General features: G+C 45.5%; 1 protein-coding gene across 2 annotated transcripts in view; it reads left to right on the top strand.

Moving 5' to 3' along the window:
- Positions 1 to 12,377: 12,377 nt before the first annotated feature.
- DNM3 (dynamin 3) overlaps positions 12,378 to 18,329 on the top strand; it is a 1,044,597-nt gene continuing 1,038,645 nt past the window's right edge. For both annotated transcript variants that reach the window (XM_030208630.1, XM_030208629.1), the window contains exon 1: positions 12,378 to 12,538. In XM_030208630.1, coding sequence (XP_030064490.1) covers positions 12,378 to 12,538 — 161 coding nt within the window. The remainder of the gene's footprint in view (positions 12,539 to 18,329) is intronic.

Genomic DNA, 18,329 nt, shown 5'->3' with positions numbered 1-18,329 from the left:
TTATTTGCTGCATTTGTATCCCACATTTTCCCACCTCTTTGCAAGCTCAATGTGGCTTACATTATGCCGCAATGACAGTCATCATTAACGGTATGAGAAGAACAGAGTATTGTTACAATTAAGGTACATTTGTGTTAATTATGTAAATGTAAAATAAAAAATATAAGGTAAAAAAAAAAGCTTCTGTTATAAGCACTGGACGGGCAATGAACATGGTAATGCTGATGGACTCTCCAGAAAGGAAGAGCCAGAACCGCCCTGACACTGGACTCTCAAGACCCAACCAGCAGTCTGTAGAAGCCGCAGTCCGGGATCTCTCTTTTAGGGCAGGAGGTGTGACAAAACAGTGAGTTTTTAAGTCTGTAAAATTGTATGTATTATTTCTTGAAGTGTATTTCTCTTTGGCCAGCAGGTGGTGCATGTTTATGTTAAAGCTGTGACAGAGTACTGATTGTTCCTTCTTTAGTTAAATCAAAACCAAAAAAGTGGAAGATAAGAGGTAACCTGCAGTAATGTGGCCAGCTACTTTTAAAACTTTGTTCTGGGCTCTGATTGTCCCAGGAGCTCAAAATTAATCTAGGATGTACTGGCTTTTTCTCCAGTCTTAGCCAGGGAGAAAAGAAAGAAGAATCTCTTTGCTGAGGCCCTGTGAACAGTTATATTTGATAACTTGTGAGTAGCTATATGTTCTGATCTCCCCAGGTACTATTTAGATAATATACAAATATTTAGTTAGTTTTATAATTGATCCATATTCAGTTGCCTGTTATGTGTTGTTTTTGTGCCATCTGTTTTATGGTTCACTGTTCAATATTTTTATGACAATAAACCTTTTCTAGTTTATTGCCTCTGCTTGTCTGGATTGACTAAGAATCCTGGTGGTTTGTTTGTTGGGTCTGTGAGTGCTTTCTAGGAACGGTGGGACCACTGGGAGTGTGGCCCCAGTAACCTAGAAATCACTGGGGAATACCTTGAGAGCTGGAGACTCGCCCAGAGGTGGTTGGAACCCAGTCGGGAGAAGGATGCTAGTGTAAAGCACAAGTGGCAGGTGCAGGCGAACCTGAGCGGTGCTGGGAATAGACCCTCTAAGTGGCCGCAGGGTAGCCCTAAGCAGGTGGCTAGACATTTTGTGACTGGCTGCATTTTTATTAAAATGTTTAATCGCACTTTTAAAAAGTTTTTAACTGTGATTAGTCATGCGATTTAAAGTTTATTTATCTATTTCCCTCTGCAGCTCCTTGTGACCCTGGGCAAATCACTTAAACCTCCATTGCCCTAGGCACAAAATAAGTACCTGTGTATAATATGTAAACTGCTTTGTTTGAGACTTCAGAAAGGTGATATATCAAATCCTGTAAGAACATAAGTATTGCCATACTGAGACAGACTGAAGTAAATCAAGCCCAGCATCCTGTTTCCAACAGTGGTCAATCCAGGTTACAAGTACTACTACTACTACTTGACATTTCTAAAGCGCTACTAGGGTTACGCAGCACTGTACAATTTAACATAGAAGGACAGTCCCTGCTCAAAGGAACTTACAACCTGGCAAGATCCCAGAACAGTACAATACATTTTTTGCTGCTTATCCTAGAAATAAGCAATGGATTTTCCTCAAGTCCATTTTAATAATGGCTTATTGACTTTTCTTTTTGGAAGCTAACCAAACATTTTTTAAACCCCACTAAGCTAACTGCTTTAACTACATTCTCTGGCAAAGAATTCCAGAGTTTAATTACACATTGAGTGAAGAAATATTTTCTCTGATTCGTTTTAAATTTACTACATTGTAGCTTCATTGTGTGCCCCCTAGTTCTAGTATTTTTGGAAAGAGTAAACAAGCATTTTTGTCACCCTTCTCTGTATCTTTTCTAATTCCACTATATCTTTTTTGGAGATGCAGTGACCAGAATTCCACACAATATTCGAGGCAATACAAAGGCATTATAACATTCTCATTTTTTGTTTTCTATTCCTTTCTTAATAATATCTAATATTCTATTTGTTTTCTTAGCCACTGCTGCACACTGAACAGAGGGTTTCAGCGTATCATCAATGATAACGCCTAGATCTCTTTCCTGGTCAGTGACTCTTAATGTGGAACCTTGCATCACGTAGCTATAATTTGGGCTCCTCTTTCCCCCCCTGTATCACTTTACACTTGCTCACATTAAACGTCATCTGCCATTTGGATGTCCAGTCTCATAAGGACATCTTGTAATTTTTCACAATCCTTTTGTGATTTCACAACTTTGAATAACTTTGTGTCGTCAGCAAATTTAATTACCTAACTAGTTACTCCCATCTCTAGATATTTTATAAATATGTTAAAAAGCAGCAGTCCCAGCACAGACCCCTGGGGAACCCCACTATCTACCCTTCTCCATTGAGAATACTGACCATTTAACCCTTCTCTCTGTTTTCTCTTTTAACCAGTTTTTAATCCACAATAGGAACACTACCTCCTATCCCATGACTCTCCAGTTTCCTCTGGTGTCTTTCATGAGGTACTTTGTCAGATCAAAAAACAAAAAAGGAGGTAAAAACCCTCACGAAACCGTGGGATATAAAACAAAAAGTGAGGAGAGTGGATGAGGATACCAACGATTATATATTTATTCACTTGAAAAATAAAAAGTTATGTACATTGTTATTTTTTAACTTTTTATTTTTCAAGTGAATAAATATATAATCATTGGTACTTTGTCAGATGCCATTTGAAAATCCAGATACACAATATCGACTGGCTCATCTTCATCCATATGATGGTTCACCCCTTCAAATAAATGTACTAGATTGGCGAGGAAAGATTTCCCTTCACTTAATCCATGTTGGTGCGTGCAATTGGCTTGTGCTGGGCCATTTTTTACCGTGGTGGGAGAAAGGCCTTGTTTTAAATGGAGCAGTAAATGGCTGTGCACTAACATTAAAATTAGCTTGCGGCTATTTACTGCCTGAGCCCTTACCACCACCTATTTAGAAGGCGGTAAGGGCTCACTCACTGCTCTTGCGGTAATCAGGCAGTGAGTGACAATTTGCGCTGCTGATTACCGCAGGGAATACCCCCCAGTGGTACAAAATGATTTTCTACTGTAGGAAACTGTGCATGCCAAATTTGGAACTATGGCCGGGCAAAGCACTACCCCAGTGGTAGGGTCGATTTGGTGCACCCTACCCACATAGTAGCTTTACCATGGCTTAGTAAAAGGGTCCCATATTGCAAAACAGTTGGCACTATGTTTTCTGAGCTCCTACTTTTATGTAGATATGTGCTGGGGCCAAGTGCCTATATAAGCACACAAGAGGCTGGGTTACATATTGACACTGCTTATAAAACTACTTCCAAAGAGAATAGCTGCTGGAAAGTAGTGGCCAAGAACACAGCACTTGCTTTGGAGGAGAGAGATAAGTCATGGTGTGTGAGAACACTATAATTCAGTCAGGTATTACATGCATTATAGTCAGTAGAGTGGGGTGGGTTACAGGCAGTGGTGTGCTGGTAAATTTTTAACAACAGGCTCTCTCCCCGGTCCACCTCGGTGCCCCCCCCCCCCCCCGTCCACCTCGGTGCCCCCCCCCCCCCCGTCCACCGCTGCGCCCCCCCCACCTCTGCACCCCCCCCTCAAATTGCAGAGCTGGCCATAGCCGGGGGGGGAGGGGGCAATGCATTACTCTTTCCAGGAAAAAAAATTAAATGATCCCAGGTTCCAATCTAATTCATGTTTAATATGGGATAAAATGCCATAAATAAGTAAATAAATATAAACTTTTAACGTTCAGCACCTGATTCTCAAAGTGGACATATTCCAAACACTATAATGAAAATAAAATTATTTTTTTCTACCTTTTGTTGTCTGGTGACTTTGTTTCTCTGATCATGCTGGTCCAGTATCTGATTCTGCTGCTCTCTATCTGTTCTCTTGACTCCGTTTCCAGGGCTTCCTTTTCATTTATTTCTTTTCTTTCCTCCTTTCTTCTTCATTTCTGGTCCTCCGCAGACTTGACTGTCCAGTGGATCTAGCTTCTTCCTATGTTCTCCATCCATGTGCAGTTTCTCTCCTCAATTCCTTTTACCTCATCTAATCTCCTTCCTCTGTCTTCCCTCCATGTCCAGCATTTCTTCTCTCTCCCTTCCCTCCCCTCCATCCATGTCCAGAATTTCTCTTGCTCTCCCCTCCATCCATGTCCTGAAACTCTCGTCTCTCCCCTGCCCCCCTCTCCCCATCCATGCCCAGCACGTCTCTCCCCTGCCCTTCCCTCCCGCTCCCAAACATGTCCAGCGAACGATGTCCTTCGCCCCCACCCTCCCCTCCCGCTCCCATCTGTCTTTTTTAATTACCTCCGTCGAAGCCCGCGCTATTTAAAGCCCTGCTGCGTGCAGGCCATCTCTACAGGCTTCCCCTGCTTGCTTCGGTGATGTTTGTGCCCTTAGTCCCGCCTTCGCGGAAAAAGGAAATGACATCAGAATGATGTCAGAAGGCGGGACTAAGGGCGCAATTGTCACCGAAGCAAGCAGGGAAAGGCTGGAGAGATGGCCTGCATGCAGCAGGGCTTTAAATAGCGCGGGCTTCGATTGAGGTAATTAAAAAAGTCAGATGGGGGCGGGAGCGGGAGGGTGGGTGCGAAGGACATCGTTTGACATGTTTCGGAGCGGCAGGGGAGGTAAGCATGTCCTGTGATGGCGCCCTCCTGCCATGCTTACCTCCCCTAATGGAACCGGCTCGCCCCCAACAACAACTGGCTCGCAAGAGCTGTCAAAATTTAACAAGCGGCTCTTGCGAGCCGGACAGAGCCTGCTCCAGCACACCACTGGTTACAGGGGCCATGGCCCCACACACATTGTGCCCAATAAAGCATCAGCAACTTAGAGAATTTGGGGGCAAGTTCTGAGATTGGTTTATTTGACCTTTCCAACCAACTAGGTGTTCTGCTGCCCCTATCATGCTTTATCAGATTGTTATTTTTGCTTTAGATTATTGAAACCTAGGGGTGCTTTCACCAGGAAGAATTTTGCTGCAAGAATTGGTGTAAAAGGCTAATTCTCGAATCCAAACAATTCTCTGTTCAGTCAAAAAGCCACTTTGCGTCTATTTTGCCCCAAGTTGTAATACAAAACACTGCAGAGCTATGCATGTGAGGGTGCAGAAACCTTAGGGAGCAGTATATGAGTGGTGGATGGGATAGGGATATTGATGTCCACAAAGCAGTAATGAGACCTTGGCACTTTGAGATGAAAGTACCAGAACTGAAGGAATTCTGGTGTGCATAGAAGGCTAAACTAGTAGAAAGAAGGAAGTGATTATGCCATTGTGTTGGTCATCCAGCTTGGGAAGCCATACCTGTTGTTATAGACAATGGAAGCAATTATATATATATATATATAAAACCAATTGTTGGAGCGTACCCTGCCACTCAGGTTTTCAGGATATCCAAATTGAATATGGATGGGATAGATTTGCGTACCAAAGAGGCAGTGAATGCAAGTCTTTCATGTGTATATTCATTGTGGATTTCCTGAAACCTGTGGGGAAAATTTTGTTTCCACACTACAGATGCTGATGCTAAATAACGAGAAGCTAAGGGCAGAGATCCTCAGTTTGCAACCCCAGCCATCCTAGGATTGTAATGATAGAGAATTAGCCAGAAAGGGAAGATTTAAGGAAAGAGAGTTTTTGGAGGAGATGGAAAAAGGTGGGTTGAGACTGTGGAAGAAGAAAGATGAGTGAGAAGAGAATTGAATGATAAGGAGGAAAGAAGGGCAAACGAGAAAGTGAAGAGTAGAGGTTTTTTTTTGTGTGGGAGAGTTGTAGAGATTGGCAAGAGCCACAGAAAAGAAGATTTGAGAAAGAAAGAAAGAGTGAAATGGATAAGATTGGGGGGGGGGGGGGGGGGGAAGAGCCTATGAAAGGGAACTAAAGATGTAGGTACCAAAAAAAATACTTGAGGGGGAGTAACTGCCAGAGTTGGGATGATGAGAGGAAAGCTAACTTAAGAAGGGGAAAATTAGAAGGGAGGAGGGCAGAGAAAGGATGACTGCCAGAAAGGAGAAGCCTGAGCCAAAAAGGTATGGTTTGGGGATGGAGTTAAGGAAGGGAACATTGATGAAAAGAAGACCCAAAAAGGGGGGGGGGGGTCAATGGAGGTGTCGTGGAAGTGGAATATTAGATAAGGGAGACTTTTTTGAAGGATGAAGCTGGTTGTGAAGGGATGAAAATGGGCAAGGGTGAAAGAGAGAGGAGGAGAGGACAGAAATAAGTGAAGATTTAGAAGCAGAGAAGGAAGAAAATGAAATGAAAGAGGCCAATCTAAAGAGACAAATATAGGAAAGGAAGTGATTAAGAAAGTAAAATGGAAAAGAGATTCTGGATAAGAAGTTATAAAAAAAAAATCAGAGAAGAAGAAAGCAAAAACGAGCCTAAGTTCTTAATTGCATTGACGCATTAGCATAATATGCTTTGAGTTTGTTTTTAACCCTGAATAAAGCAGAATATAAAAAGTAAATCAAGAGCAGAATGATTAGAAAATCAAACCCTGAACTGGAAGAGAGTTTTTTTTATTTTCTGAATATATAACACTGATCAAGTAGCCATTTTGATCCCAGAGTAAACTGGACTGTCTTCAGGCAATGAGAACTGTTATTGGGTTAACATAAGAAGTATACAGAAAATGTAATCTGGTTATTGTGTTGGAGATGTTAGGAGGGTGGACTTTTGTCATAGGGTATCAGAACATGTTGGGTTTGGATATCCTTATTGTAATGGCAAGGGATGATTATAGGGGAGGGTGGATCCAGGTGAGCTACTCATGCTGGGTGACAGCATAGCGGTTTTTAAGCCACATGGCAACAACTGGTTGATTGTGCCTCAACAACTTAAACAGTCACCCTATGCTCAACATGTACAGAGTACAAATCAGAGTGACCTGATGGTAACCAGTAGTCTTCTGCTTCTCTTCTCGATCACTAGCTGGAGTCTCTGAAGCATCTAGGAAGCATTACCTCTCTACAGTTGTTCTACCATATGCTCTACTCTACCATGCAAATGACATTGTAGCAGTACTTTTCTTCACTTACACATTGCCTAGACTGTAGTCTATTAGGGGAACGTGTCATGTTGAAGTTAGATAAGTGTCCTTTTAAAATTCACCATGTTATCTTGACTAAAGCAGCTGATTTGAAAAACCTAATGGAATGCTTGAAACAGCATTTGTCATGATGACAATGACTTGCCTCAGGCACTGGGAAATAGTGCATAGAAGCCAACTTGTCAAAATGATTGGAGATGCTAAACTGTATGGAAATTACCCCTCCTTGGACACAAAGACTTTGCTCAATATTGGGGATGTTCAAACACCCACAGAACTAGTTCTTATGTTCTACAGATATAATGGCAAGGGAACTGGGACGAATTCCTTATGAAACATTGGCAGACTAACAGTATATTCCTAGTCAAAAAAATTAATGTGTTGCCAAAGTACTATACTGAGGGCCCAATGTACTGAAGAAATGTTCCTGTTTTGTAGTAGGTCTTATGTCTCCCTCCTGGAATCCAAGCCGCTATTTTATAGCTGGCTCCTGGATCAGCAGTAGCAGACTATAAGGTCATGTAAATAGGACATCCTGCTCTACAGCATCTCAGTGTGCTCTTGGACTTGGTGGAAGGCTGGCTCAGCAATGATGATAGAATGCAGAATGCACACCATTCTCAGGAACTAGATGTAACTGGATGCTGTACAATACTGGTTGTTAATCAGACTTGTAGTTCAGATAATTTATGCGCACCAGGCATTCAGAATGAGTCTATGATTATATGGCGCACATCGTATCATGATTAAACGGTTCTCTGATTAGATGATGGGAGAAGTTGGTCAAATTAATTCCCTCAGGACCATTCTGTATAGGTGTCCAAGTGAAAAGGCTATGAGCAATGGCTGAGGTGATGACAAACAAGAAACAGGTCAGGATAGACTATAATATCAGACTGGTTTAGTCCTGTGTGCATATAGTGTTGCTAACCATGGACATAGGCCCCAAAATATCGTGTGGAAAGTCCCAAGCCTCATGATCACACAAAGAACAATGAACAAAGGCCTATTCAATGTCCGCTGCACAACAACATGTCCTTGGCAAAGTTCATCAAGCATTGCATTAGGAAACCATGACAGGATCGTTATGATGCAGTTAGTTTGGTTCATAGGCCTTAGTCAGGCTAATGCAGACATTATGCCCACAAATAGGTATGGTAGTATATATCACTACAGTACATGTGTTAATTTGTAGGTGTAGGTGTGTACTACCAATTTGCACACACTTAAAATAGGCATTCAAATTAAATAAATGTGTATTCATGAAACACATCACCAGCACATTCAGCTCATTAGTGCTCCTTAAAATGTGTAGTGTGTGCTGAATACCACTAAAACGGTTTCAAAAATTATTGTAGCTGGTGGAAACAGCACTAATAAAGGCTGTAATTTGTTCTCATTTATCTACACTGTTCTATACACTACAGTAATACATGGCCACATTTCAGAGAAGATATCCTGTGTACTGATGGGTAAATGTTAACAAATGTTGTAATCTGCCTTGGGAAGCTTGGTGTTTGTAAAGATTGGAAGTAAAATTAAACTTTCATTGGGGCACATGGAATTGCATGTTCACCTTATCTCTTTTGTACAAATGGATTATTATGTTTTGAGTATGTTTTAGGGACAAGTGATTTTCATAAGTCAAAGTAATAACAATAAATGTTAACCTATGAATTAATACATGTTAAATCAATTAGGTTGCACTTCTGTAAATGGTACTTGTCATTCATGTGTACAAAATCAACACTAGGGCATCCAAAAGTCAAGAACGTGCTCAGCAGTATTTTATAATGTGAAAAAAGGCACACTTGCAGAATATCACATACGTGAATAGGGGTGGTGTGAGGGGCTTTATAGAACACTGCCCCTCACACTTTTAGAGTCCCCAGGTAGTTTGAACCATCTTAAAACCACTAGTTCTGCCCAGAGAGGGAGTGAGACGGGGAGGGGTGGAGCAGAAAGGAGGAACCAGTGTGGAGTTAAGCCAAGGAGGTTTGATTGAGAACAGGAGACGGCATGATAGTAACATAGTAGATGACGGCAGAAAAAGACCTGCACGGTCCATCCAGTCTGCCCAACAAGATAACTCATATTTGCTGCTTTTTGTGTATACCCTACTTTGATTTGTAATTGTGCTCTTCAGGGCAAAGACCGTATAAGTCTGCCCAGCACTATCCTCACCTCCCAACCACCAGCCCTGGCACAGACCGTACAAGTCTGTCCAGCACTATCCCCGCCTCCCAACCACCAGTCCCGCTGCCCACCACCGGCTCTGGCACAGACGTATAAGTCTGTCCAGCACTATCCCCGCCTCCCAACCACCAGCCGCCTCCCGATCTTGACTAAGCTCCTGAGGATCCATTCCTTCGGCACAGGATTCCTTTATGCTTATCCCACGCATGTTTGAATTCCGTTACCGTTTTCATTTCCACCACCTCCTGCGGGAGGGCATTCCAAGCATCCACTACTCTCTCCGTGAAAAAATACTTCCTGACATTTTTCTTGAGTCTGCCCCCCTTCAATCTCATTTCATGTCCTCTCGTTCTACCACCTACCCATCTCCGGAAAAGGTTAGTTTGCGGATTAATACCTTTCAAATATTTGAACGTCTGTATCATATCACCCCTGTTTCTTCTTTCCTCCAGTGTATACATATTTAGTTCAGCAAACCTCTCCTCATACGTCTTGTAACGCAAATCCCATACCATTCTCATAGCTTTTCTTTGCACCGCTTCAATTCTTTTTACATCCTTAACAAGATACGGCCTCCAAAACTGAACACAATACTTCAGGTGGGGCCTCACCAACGACTTATTCAGGGGCATCAACACCCCCTTTCTTCTGCTGGTCACACCTCTCTGTATACAGCCTAACAACCCTCTAGCTACGGCCACCGCCTTGTCACACTGTTTCGTTGCCTTCAAATCCTCAGATACTATCACCCCAAGATCCCTCTCTCCGCCCGTACCTATCAGACTCTCCCTGCCAAAAAGTTGAAGCCATTTAGGTTAGTCTGTGTTTCCCCTTCCCCACACAGCTGTCATTCTGCATACACTCAAAACAAAGTAAACAAGCCTATGAGCTGCTGCATCCACTTCATCATTCTTTATTGTTGGTAACATTTTTATTTAATTGTGTTTATATTTTCAAACATGCCAGCTTGTGCAGTATACGGATGTACACAGAGGAAGTATAATAACAGAATAACTTTTCATATGTAGAGTAGTATTAATTTGTTATAATTCTATTGTGTTCAATTCAGATTGCCGCATCAAAAAAAGATATAGTGGAATTAGAAAAGGTGCAGAGAAGGGCAACGAAAATGATAAAGGAGATGGGACGACTTCCCTATGAGGAAAGGCTAAAGCGGCTAGGGCTCTTCAGCTTGGAGAAAAGGCGGCTGAGGGGAGATATGATAGAGGTCTATAAAATAATGAGTGGAGTTGAATGGGTAGATGTGAAGCATCTGTTCACGCTTTCCAAAAATACTAGGTCTAGGGGGCATGCGATGAAGCTACAATGTAGTAAATTTAAATGAAAATTTAAATGAAAAGTCCATAGACTGTTATTAAATGGACTTAGGGAAAATCCACTATTTCTGGGATAAGCAGTATAAAATGTTTTGTACTTTTTTGGGATCTTGCCAGGTATTTGTGACCTGGATTGGCCACTGTTGGAAACAGGATGCCGGACTTGATGGACCTTTGGTCTTTCCCAGTATGGCAATACTTATGTACTTATGCACTATGTACTTATGACATGCACATGAATAAAAAGGGAAGGAAGAGGGGGGCATTTTGCATATAGATAAAAGGGAAGATGTGAGGGGGACATGCTGCACATGAAGAGAAGAGGGAAGGAAGGAGACAAGCTGCACATGGATGAAGGGAAGGGAGAGGAGGAACATGCTACAAATAGATAAAAGGGAAGGAGACAAGCTGCACATGGATGAAAGGAAGGGAGAGGAGGAACATGCTACAAATAGATAAAAGGGAAGGGATAGTAAAGGGAGACATGAAGAGGGGGACATGCTGCCCATGGATAGAAGGGAGAGGAGGGAAGTACTGTACATAGATTGAAGAGAGGGGAAGAAGTGGACAAATTGGTAGATTTGGAAGAAAGTTGAAGGATCTGTGCTAAAGATGGATGTAGGGCAGGAACTGAAGAAGAAAGGAGGTGAGAGAAGAGAAAGCACATAAACAGGAGGTGCTGGAGGTAGTTAAGCACACAGAGGTAGGGAAACAGAACCAGAGACTGGGAACAAGATGATTATAAAATAAAATAATCAGACAAACATAGGTAGTGATTGAATTATGTCAGTTTTGAGAATTTACGTCTGCCAACTTTATTTTACACTGTACAGGAGGAAATGTATTTCTTTTATATTTGGTGTTGCACTGCATGCAGAGTGTGGCATTTTCACCCCCCCCTACCTAGCTTGTCCCCTTGGTGCCACCCCAAATATTTCTGTCTAGAGACACCACTGGCCAAAGGTACAAAATTTGGTGAGGCTCTGTCTGTGTATATATGACTACGGTGCAGTATTCTGCTGCTGATTTTCTGTGTAGAAAAATCCTGTTTACATTTACCCAATATGAGATGTTTTGGTATTCTAGGGGACTACTGGTGTAATATTTTCAATGATGCCTTTTTTTTGTATATGGACCATCCTCGTAAAAAGGGTGTGGCTACTGTAGGGGTGGAGCTGTAGATAGTGACTCTGCCCCTAACTTAGGTTGCCCCTGTATGAATACCATACCTTTTTTTCCTACAAAAAAAGAATTGGTTTTTACCAGCAGTAAGGATGGGCAGCTTTCAAACAGTTCGTTTACTCATGGGAGATGACGGGGAGCGCCTAAAAGTTAACTGAGGGGCAAAAGCTGAAGGTTTGTCAAATGTGCCTAATGTTCGTGCACCGGTTCTGCTGTCCATAGTAGACTTTTAAGATCTTCTTCTAGTAGGTTGTAGGTACTTCTTATTTGTAGTTTTCCTTCTGTGATTTACAGAACGTTACATCCCCCCCCCCCCTCAGGCTACAATTTTTCATCAGTAGGGGGTACTAGAACTGTGTTTGCAGTGACCATCTTCCTCTACAAACCATTGCTCTTGAGCCAAGGGGTTATGATCATAGTGGGTGTGGTCGAGGAAGGCAGCACCGCTCATACCCTTTCAGGCGTTGCAGCTGCGTGCTGCTAATGAACCGTTAGCCCAGCCGGTGCCGCACTGCTTCGCCTCCTGTGTGGAGATCTGTGTGGTGGCGCGAGAGCTAAGTAGCGGCTGTAGGGCGCGCCATGGGGAACCGGGGAATGGAGGAACTGATTCCTCTGGTGAACCGGCTGCAGGACGCCTTCGCAGCTATCGGGCAGAACTGCCAGCTGGACTTGCCTCAAATCGCCGTGGTGGGGGGACAGAGCGCCGGCAAGAGCTCGGTGCTGGAGAACTTCGTGGGCAGGTAACAGGCCGGTGAGGAAATTGCCGTAACGGTGGTGGTGGCGGCTTCTGTCCTCAGTGCTGCTGCTGCTTCTGGGTTTGGCACGTTGCTGAGTTCTGTCTCTGGTCATTAGGTTATTAGTACAGCTGCTTTGGGATGGAAAGTGCGAATGATAGAGCGGCTTGGTCCAGTCAAATTGTTTCCTAGACAGAAACGTCTAAAGGTGCAACGGGTGGGGCCTAGGTGTCACTCTCTGCAGCTTGTTTCGTATGGGACGTGCTGAGCCCATGAGTATACCCATCGCACCGGCATATTGTGGTGTTACAGTGGTGGACTTTGGTCCTGGGGAACTGAGTTCGATTCCCACTTCAGGCACAGGCAGCTCCTTGTGACTCTGGGCAAGTCACTTAACCCTCCATTGCCCCATGTAAGCGCATTGAGCCTGCTATGAGTGGGAAAGCGGAGGGGAGGGGTACAAATGTAACAAAAACAAACAAACTATTAATTAAGAATTAATATAAACGCTGGACCAACCAAGACTCCTGTGTAAACGCTTACAAACGTGTAGAACTGAAGCGGCTTAACTCTTTGGTGGCTAATGTTCATCAATCTGTTCCCACATGGCTTATTATGGGAACATTGGACACTAAAAATGTTTCAAAATAAAGTGGTAGGGTAGGGAGAGAGTAAACTTTTTTTTTGTTGTTGTTGTATATGTTCGATAAACACTTTTTGTTGGTATCCGGTGTTGTATCACTTAAAAGCTAATAGAAACCTTAAATATACCCATCTTAATCTCAGTAATGGATGTTAACTTTTTTTCCCAACCTTTGCTTTTTAATTTTCTAGGGTGGATGGTATGGGACACCAGGAAACCTGAACTCTTATCAACTTTGCTGAAGTTGCTGTCTGTTGTTTTTATTCATCCCATAGTGAAAAATGAAATGATGGGGGAGGGGGGAACTTCCAAAATATATTGCCATTGACTTGTTTCATCTGAGCCAGTCTTAGATTTCACCACCAGGTGACAAACCAAGGATGCAAAAAATGTGTCCTTGTTTTGCATGATTTCTCTTTAAATGGGCTCTTAATTATAGTTGATACAGCTTTCAGCTTCTGACAGTTATCCCGAATGAAAATATTTTTTGGTGATGCATCAGTATGGCATGTTTAACTTCTGTTTCAAGGAGCATCCTGGCCAGAACAGTCTGAAGTAAACCTGCTCAAATGGTAGGCTATAAAAAAAAAAAAAAAACTATCCAAATATTCAGGAAAATTTGAGTTGTAAATTCTGTGCCTCCAAGACGTGCAGTTTCTCAGTTCAAACATCCCACAAGTCATACAACTACAGAATTTAATTCTCCATAACAACATAAGAATAGCCACTCTAGATGGCCCAGGATAGCCTTTTTCAAATTAATGGCTAGTAGGGAATGGGGTGGTGTGCGGCTCCCGGACCTTCGAGTTTATAACGTTGCCGCCCTGATAAGATGGCTCCTATAGTTTTTGGTTTTTTTTAATAAAAGCTGGAGCACACCTTATGATGTGTTCTCTGTTTTGGACCCCATACATTGCTGCAGGGTGGGCGGTTTGGGTTTGAACCTGTATATGATCTCATTGAGCAAGGTGTGGTCATGGTGGAGTTGCACTGTTGGTGAGGCTAAGGGGCGCAGCCCTTTTTTGTCTTCTGTAGGGAATCCTGGATTTTTACCAGGTTTGGGGCCGGGTGCATTTCGCAGGTGAAGAAGTGGGAGATGCCGATATCTGGGGCAGCTGTGGGACTTGGGTGGGCATGTTTTTCCATAATTTGATCAACTCAAGCGCCCACGGAACCTCCCTAATGACCACTTGTTTTACTTTTTGCAAGTGCGTGACTATCTTATTTTGTTTCCTTTGAGCGAGAGTCGTTCCCCCAAACTGTGATTTACTCTGGTGGAGCAGATCTTTTTGACCATTCCATCCACAATGAATAGGTTGTCACAATGGTATTAGTTGGCCAAGGATAGCAGAAAAATCACCTATTTGTACCCTCTGGCACAGCGGTGGGAGTTGAATCTGGTTGAAGATTTTTTGAGTAAGCAATTACAGATGTTTTTTCAGGAGCTCCCTAAAGTTATCCCAAATGCTGCCCTACAGGACGTTCAATAAAAAATATTACATAGAGTGTACATAACATGGGGGAGGTGGGACTTTGGGTGGATGACATATCTATATATATAAAACTCACCCTCAACGTTCTGAAGACAGTGACGTCAGTGAAGCCAAGCCCTGACTTCCTTCAAAAAGGTTCGAAGGTTCGTGGTGGTGAAGCCACCAAAATCGCTCCGGGCCCCGCCCTCGAGGGCGGAGCAATGGCAGAACAACCAAGGGGTTGGCAGGGTTCGTCAGTCTTCTTTTGTCTGCGCTCGGGACGGTCGTGTTTGCGCCGTTTCGCGCCCCTCAAGTTGACCCTCGCGCGTCTTTGAGCTTTTGCTTAAAAAAAAAAAAAAGGAACTTGGAGGAAGACCTTTTCGGTCTTTTCCCCCTTTTCCCGTGTTTCCAGTTTTTGCCCCGCTAACTTTCCTTTCGTTTTCGGGGTAGGCCCATTTTGAGGCCTCGGTTCGAGTTTTTCTCTCCCTATTTTTGATGCCTTTACCGCCATTACGAGTTTTGATTTCACCGGCGTGATTTTTCTGCCCATGTCATCGAAGTCTTCCAGCGGCTTCAAGTGCACCCAGTGCGCCCGGGTAATCTCACTCACTGATAGGCACGCGTCGTGTCTTCAGTGTCTGGGGGCTGGGCACCGCCCGCAGGCCTGTAGTCTTTGCGCCCTTTTACAGAAAAGGACTCAGGTAGCGAGATTGGCCCAGTGGAACGTGTTGTTCTCGGGCTCTTCGTCGGAATCTGCACCGGGAGTATCGAGTGCATCAACATCGACAGCTTTAAGACCTTCGACCTCGGCATCGACTGCATCGAGGCATCGACCTTCTGCATCGTCAGTACCGAGACATCGAAAGGCTGCGTCGGCGGTACCGGGACCTCCACTAGTGCTGATGTTGTCGGACGGTGGTGCTTCGACTGGAGTGCAGGTGAGGGCTGTCCATTCCCCTGCTGGTGGCGGTGAGCTTTTCGGGTGGGTCTCCCCTTACCCTGAGGGCTCCTGCGGTACAGCCCCCCCGAGACCGACCTTCTTCGGCCTCGAGGAAGCGACGGTTGGATTCTACGTCCTCCTCGTCGGTACCGGGAAGTTCCGGTGACATGCTTCGTTTGAAAAAGTCAAAGAAGCATCGACACCGGTCTCCTTCCCGGATCGGTACCGAGAGCTCCGGGTCGCTGAGGGAATCGGCACCCAGTAGGCATCGGCACCGGGAGGACCGCTCACCCTCTGTTCAGGAGGTGTCGATGCGCTCCACCTTGGACAGCCCGGAACAGCCTCCACGCCCAGAACAGACTCTGACTTTGACGCCTGCATCGGCTTCCATGTCTTTCTCCACAGCCGCTCTGCACGAGAGTCTCCGGGCCGTTCTCCCAGAGATCCTGGGAGAGCTGTTGCGCCCTTCCCCTACGGTACCGGGGGTGCTTGCGCCGGCTGGCCCCTTGCCCGGGGTGAGGTCTCCGACATTGGTGCCACTTGCGGTACCGACTGCGGTCGCCTCCCAGGAAGGCTCTCCAACGACGTCGGCGGAGGGAGCTTCGCCGGTGCGGGCGAGGGAGTCTACCTCTCGACGCTCCCACCGTGGCCGTGTTTCCACGGAGTCGAGTCGGGCACGGCTTCAGACGCAGGTTCATGAACTTGTGTCTGATACCGATGGTGAGGCCTCGTGGGAAGAGGAAGAGGACATCAGATATTTCTCTGACGAGGAGTCTGATGGCCTTCCTTCTGATCCCACTCCCTCCCCTGAAAGGCAGCTTTCTCCTCCTGAGAGTCTGTCTTTTGCAGCCTTTGTCCGGGAGATGTCTACGGCTATCCCCTTCCAGGTGGTTGTGGAGGACGAGCCCAGGGCTGAAATGTTTGAGCTCCTGGACTATCCTTCTCCGCCTAAGGAAGCGTCCACAGTACCCATGCATCATGTCCTAAAAAAGACATTGCTGGCGAACTGGACCAAGCCTCTAACTAATCCCCACATTCCCAAGAAGATCGAGTCCCAGTACCGGATCCATGAGGACCCAGAGCTGATGCGCACTCAGTTGCCTCACGACTCTGGTGTGGTGGATCTGGCCCTAAAGAAGGCTAAGAGTTCTAGGGAGCATGCTTCGGCGCCCCCGGGCAAGGACTCTAGAACCTTAGACTCCTTTGGGAGGAAGGCCTACCATTCTTCTATGCTCGTGGCCAAAATCCAGTCTTACCAGCTCTACACGAGCATACACAAGCGGAACAATGTGCGGTGGTGGGCGGGCTTGGTGGACAAGCTCCCTCCTGAGCAAGCCAAGCCATTTCAGGAGGTGGTCAGGCAGCTGATGGCGTGCAGAAAATTCCTGGCCAGAGGGGTATATGATACCTTTGATGTCGCGTCCAGGGCCGCTGCTCAAGGTGTGGTGATGCGCAGACTCTCATGGCTGCGTGCCTCCGACCTGGAGAATAGGATCCACCAGCGGATTGCGGACTCCCCTTGCCGAGCGGACAATATTTTTGGAGAAAAAGTCGAGCAGGTGGTAGAACAGCTCCACCAGCGGGATACCACTTTCGACAAGTTCTCCCGCCGGCAGCCTTCAGCATCTACCTCCTCAGGTAGACGTTTTTATGGGGGAAGGAAGACTGTTCCCTACTCTTCTGGTAAGCGTAGGTACAATTTTCCTTCTCGACAGCCTGCGGCCCAGGCTAAGCCCCAGCGCGCTCGCTCTCGTCAGCAGCGTGCGCCTCAGCAAAGCCCCTCGGCTCCCCAGCAAAAGCAAGGGGCGAGCTTTTGACTGGCTCCAGCAGAGCATAGCCGACATCAATGTGTCAGTGCCGGGCGATCTGCCGGTCGGGGGGAGGTTGAAAGTTTTTCACCAAAGGTGGCCTCTCATAACCTCCGACCAGTGGGTTCTCCAAATAGTCTGGCAAGGATACACCCTCAATTTGGTTTCCAAACCTCCAAATTGCCCACCGGGAGCTCAATCCTACAGCTTCCAGCACAAGCAGGTACTTGCAGAGGAACTCTCCGCCCTTCTCAGCGCCAATGCGGTCGAGCCCGTGCCATCCGGGCAAGAAGGGCTGGGATTGTATTCCAGGTACTTCCTTGTGGAAAAGAAAACAGGGGGGATGCGTCCCATCCTAGACCTAAGGGCCCTGAACAAATATCTGGTCAAGGAAAAGTTCAGGATGCTTTCCCTGGGCACCCTTCTTCCCATGATTCAGGAAAACGACTGGCTATGCTCTCTGGACTTGAAGGACGCCTACACGCACATCCCGATACTGCCAGCTCACAGACAGTATCTGCGATTTCAGCTGGGCACACATCACTTTCAGTACTGTGTGCTACCCTTTGGGCTTCCCTCTCTGCAGTCCATGCAGATGACTATTTGCCTCCTGGAGCTACTGGGGTTTGTGATAAATTATCCAAAGTCCCATCTTCTCCCAGTGCAGAGACTCTAATTCATAGGAGCTCTGCTAGACTCTCGGACGGCTCGTGCCTATCTCCCAGAGGCAAGAGCCAACAACTTGTTGTTCCTCGTCTCGCGGGTGCGAGCGTCCCAGCAGATCACAGCTCGGCAGATGTTGAGATTGTTGGGCCACATGGCCTCCACAGTTCATGTGACTCCCATGGCCCGCCTTCACATGCGATCTGCTCAATGGACCCTAGCTTCCCAGTGGTTTCAGGCTGCTGGGGATCTAGAAGACGTGATCCACCTG

The sequence above is a fragment of the Microcaecilia unicolor genome, chromosome 6 (genome assembly GCF_901765095.1).
Source record: "Microcaecilia unicolor chromosome 6, aMicUni1.1, whole genome shotgun sequence".
In the NCBI taxonomy this organism is placed as follows: domain Eukaryota; kingdom Metazoa; phylum Chordata; class Amphibia; order Gymnophiona; family Siphonopidae; genus Microcaecilia; species Microcaecilia unicolor.
The sequence above is the reverse complement of the archived record's forward strand: the minus strand, read 5'-3'. Positions and strand labels throughout refer to the sequence as shown.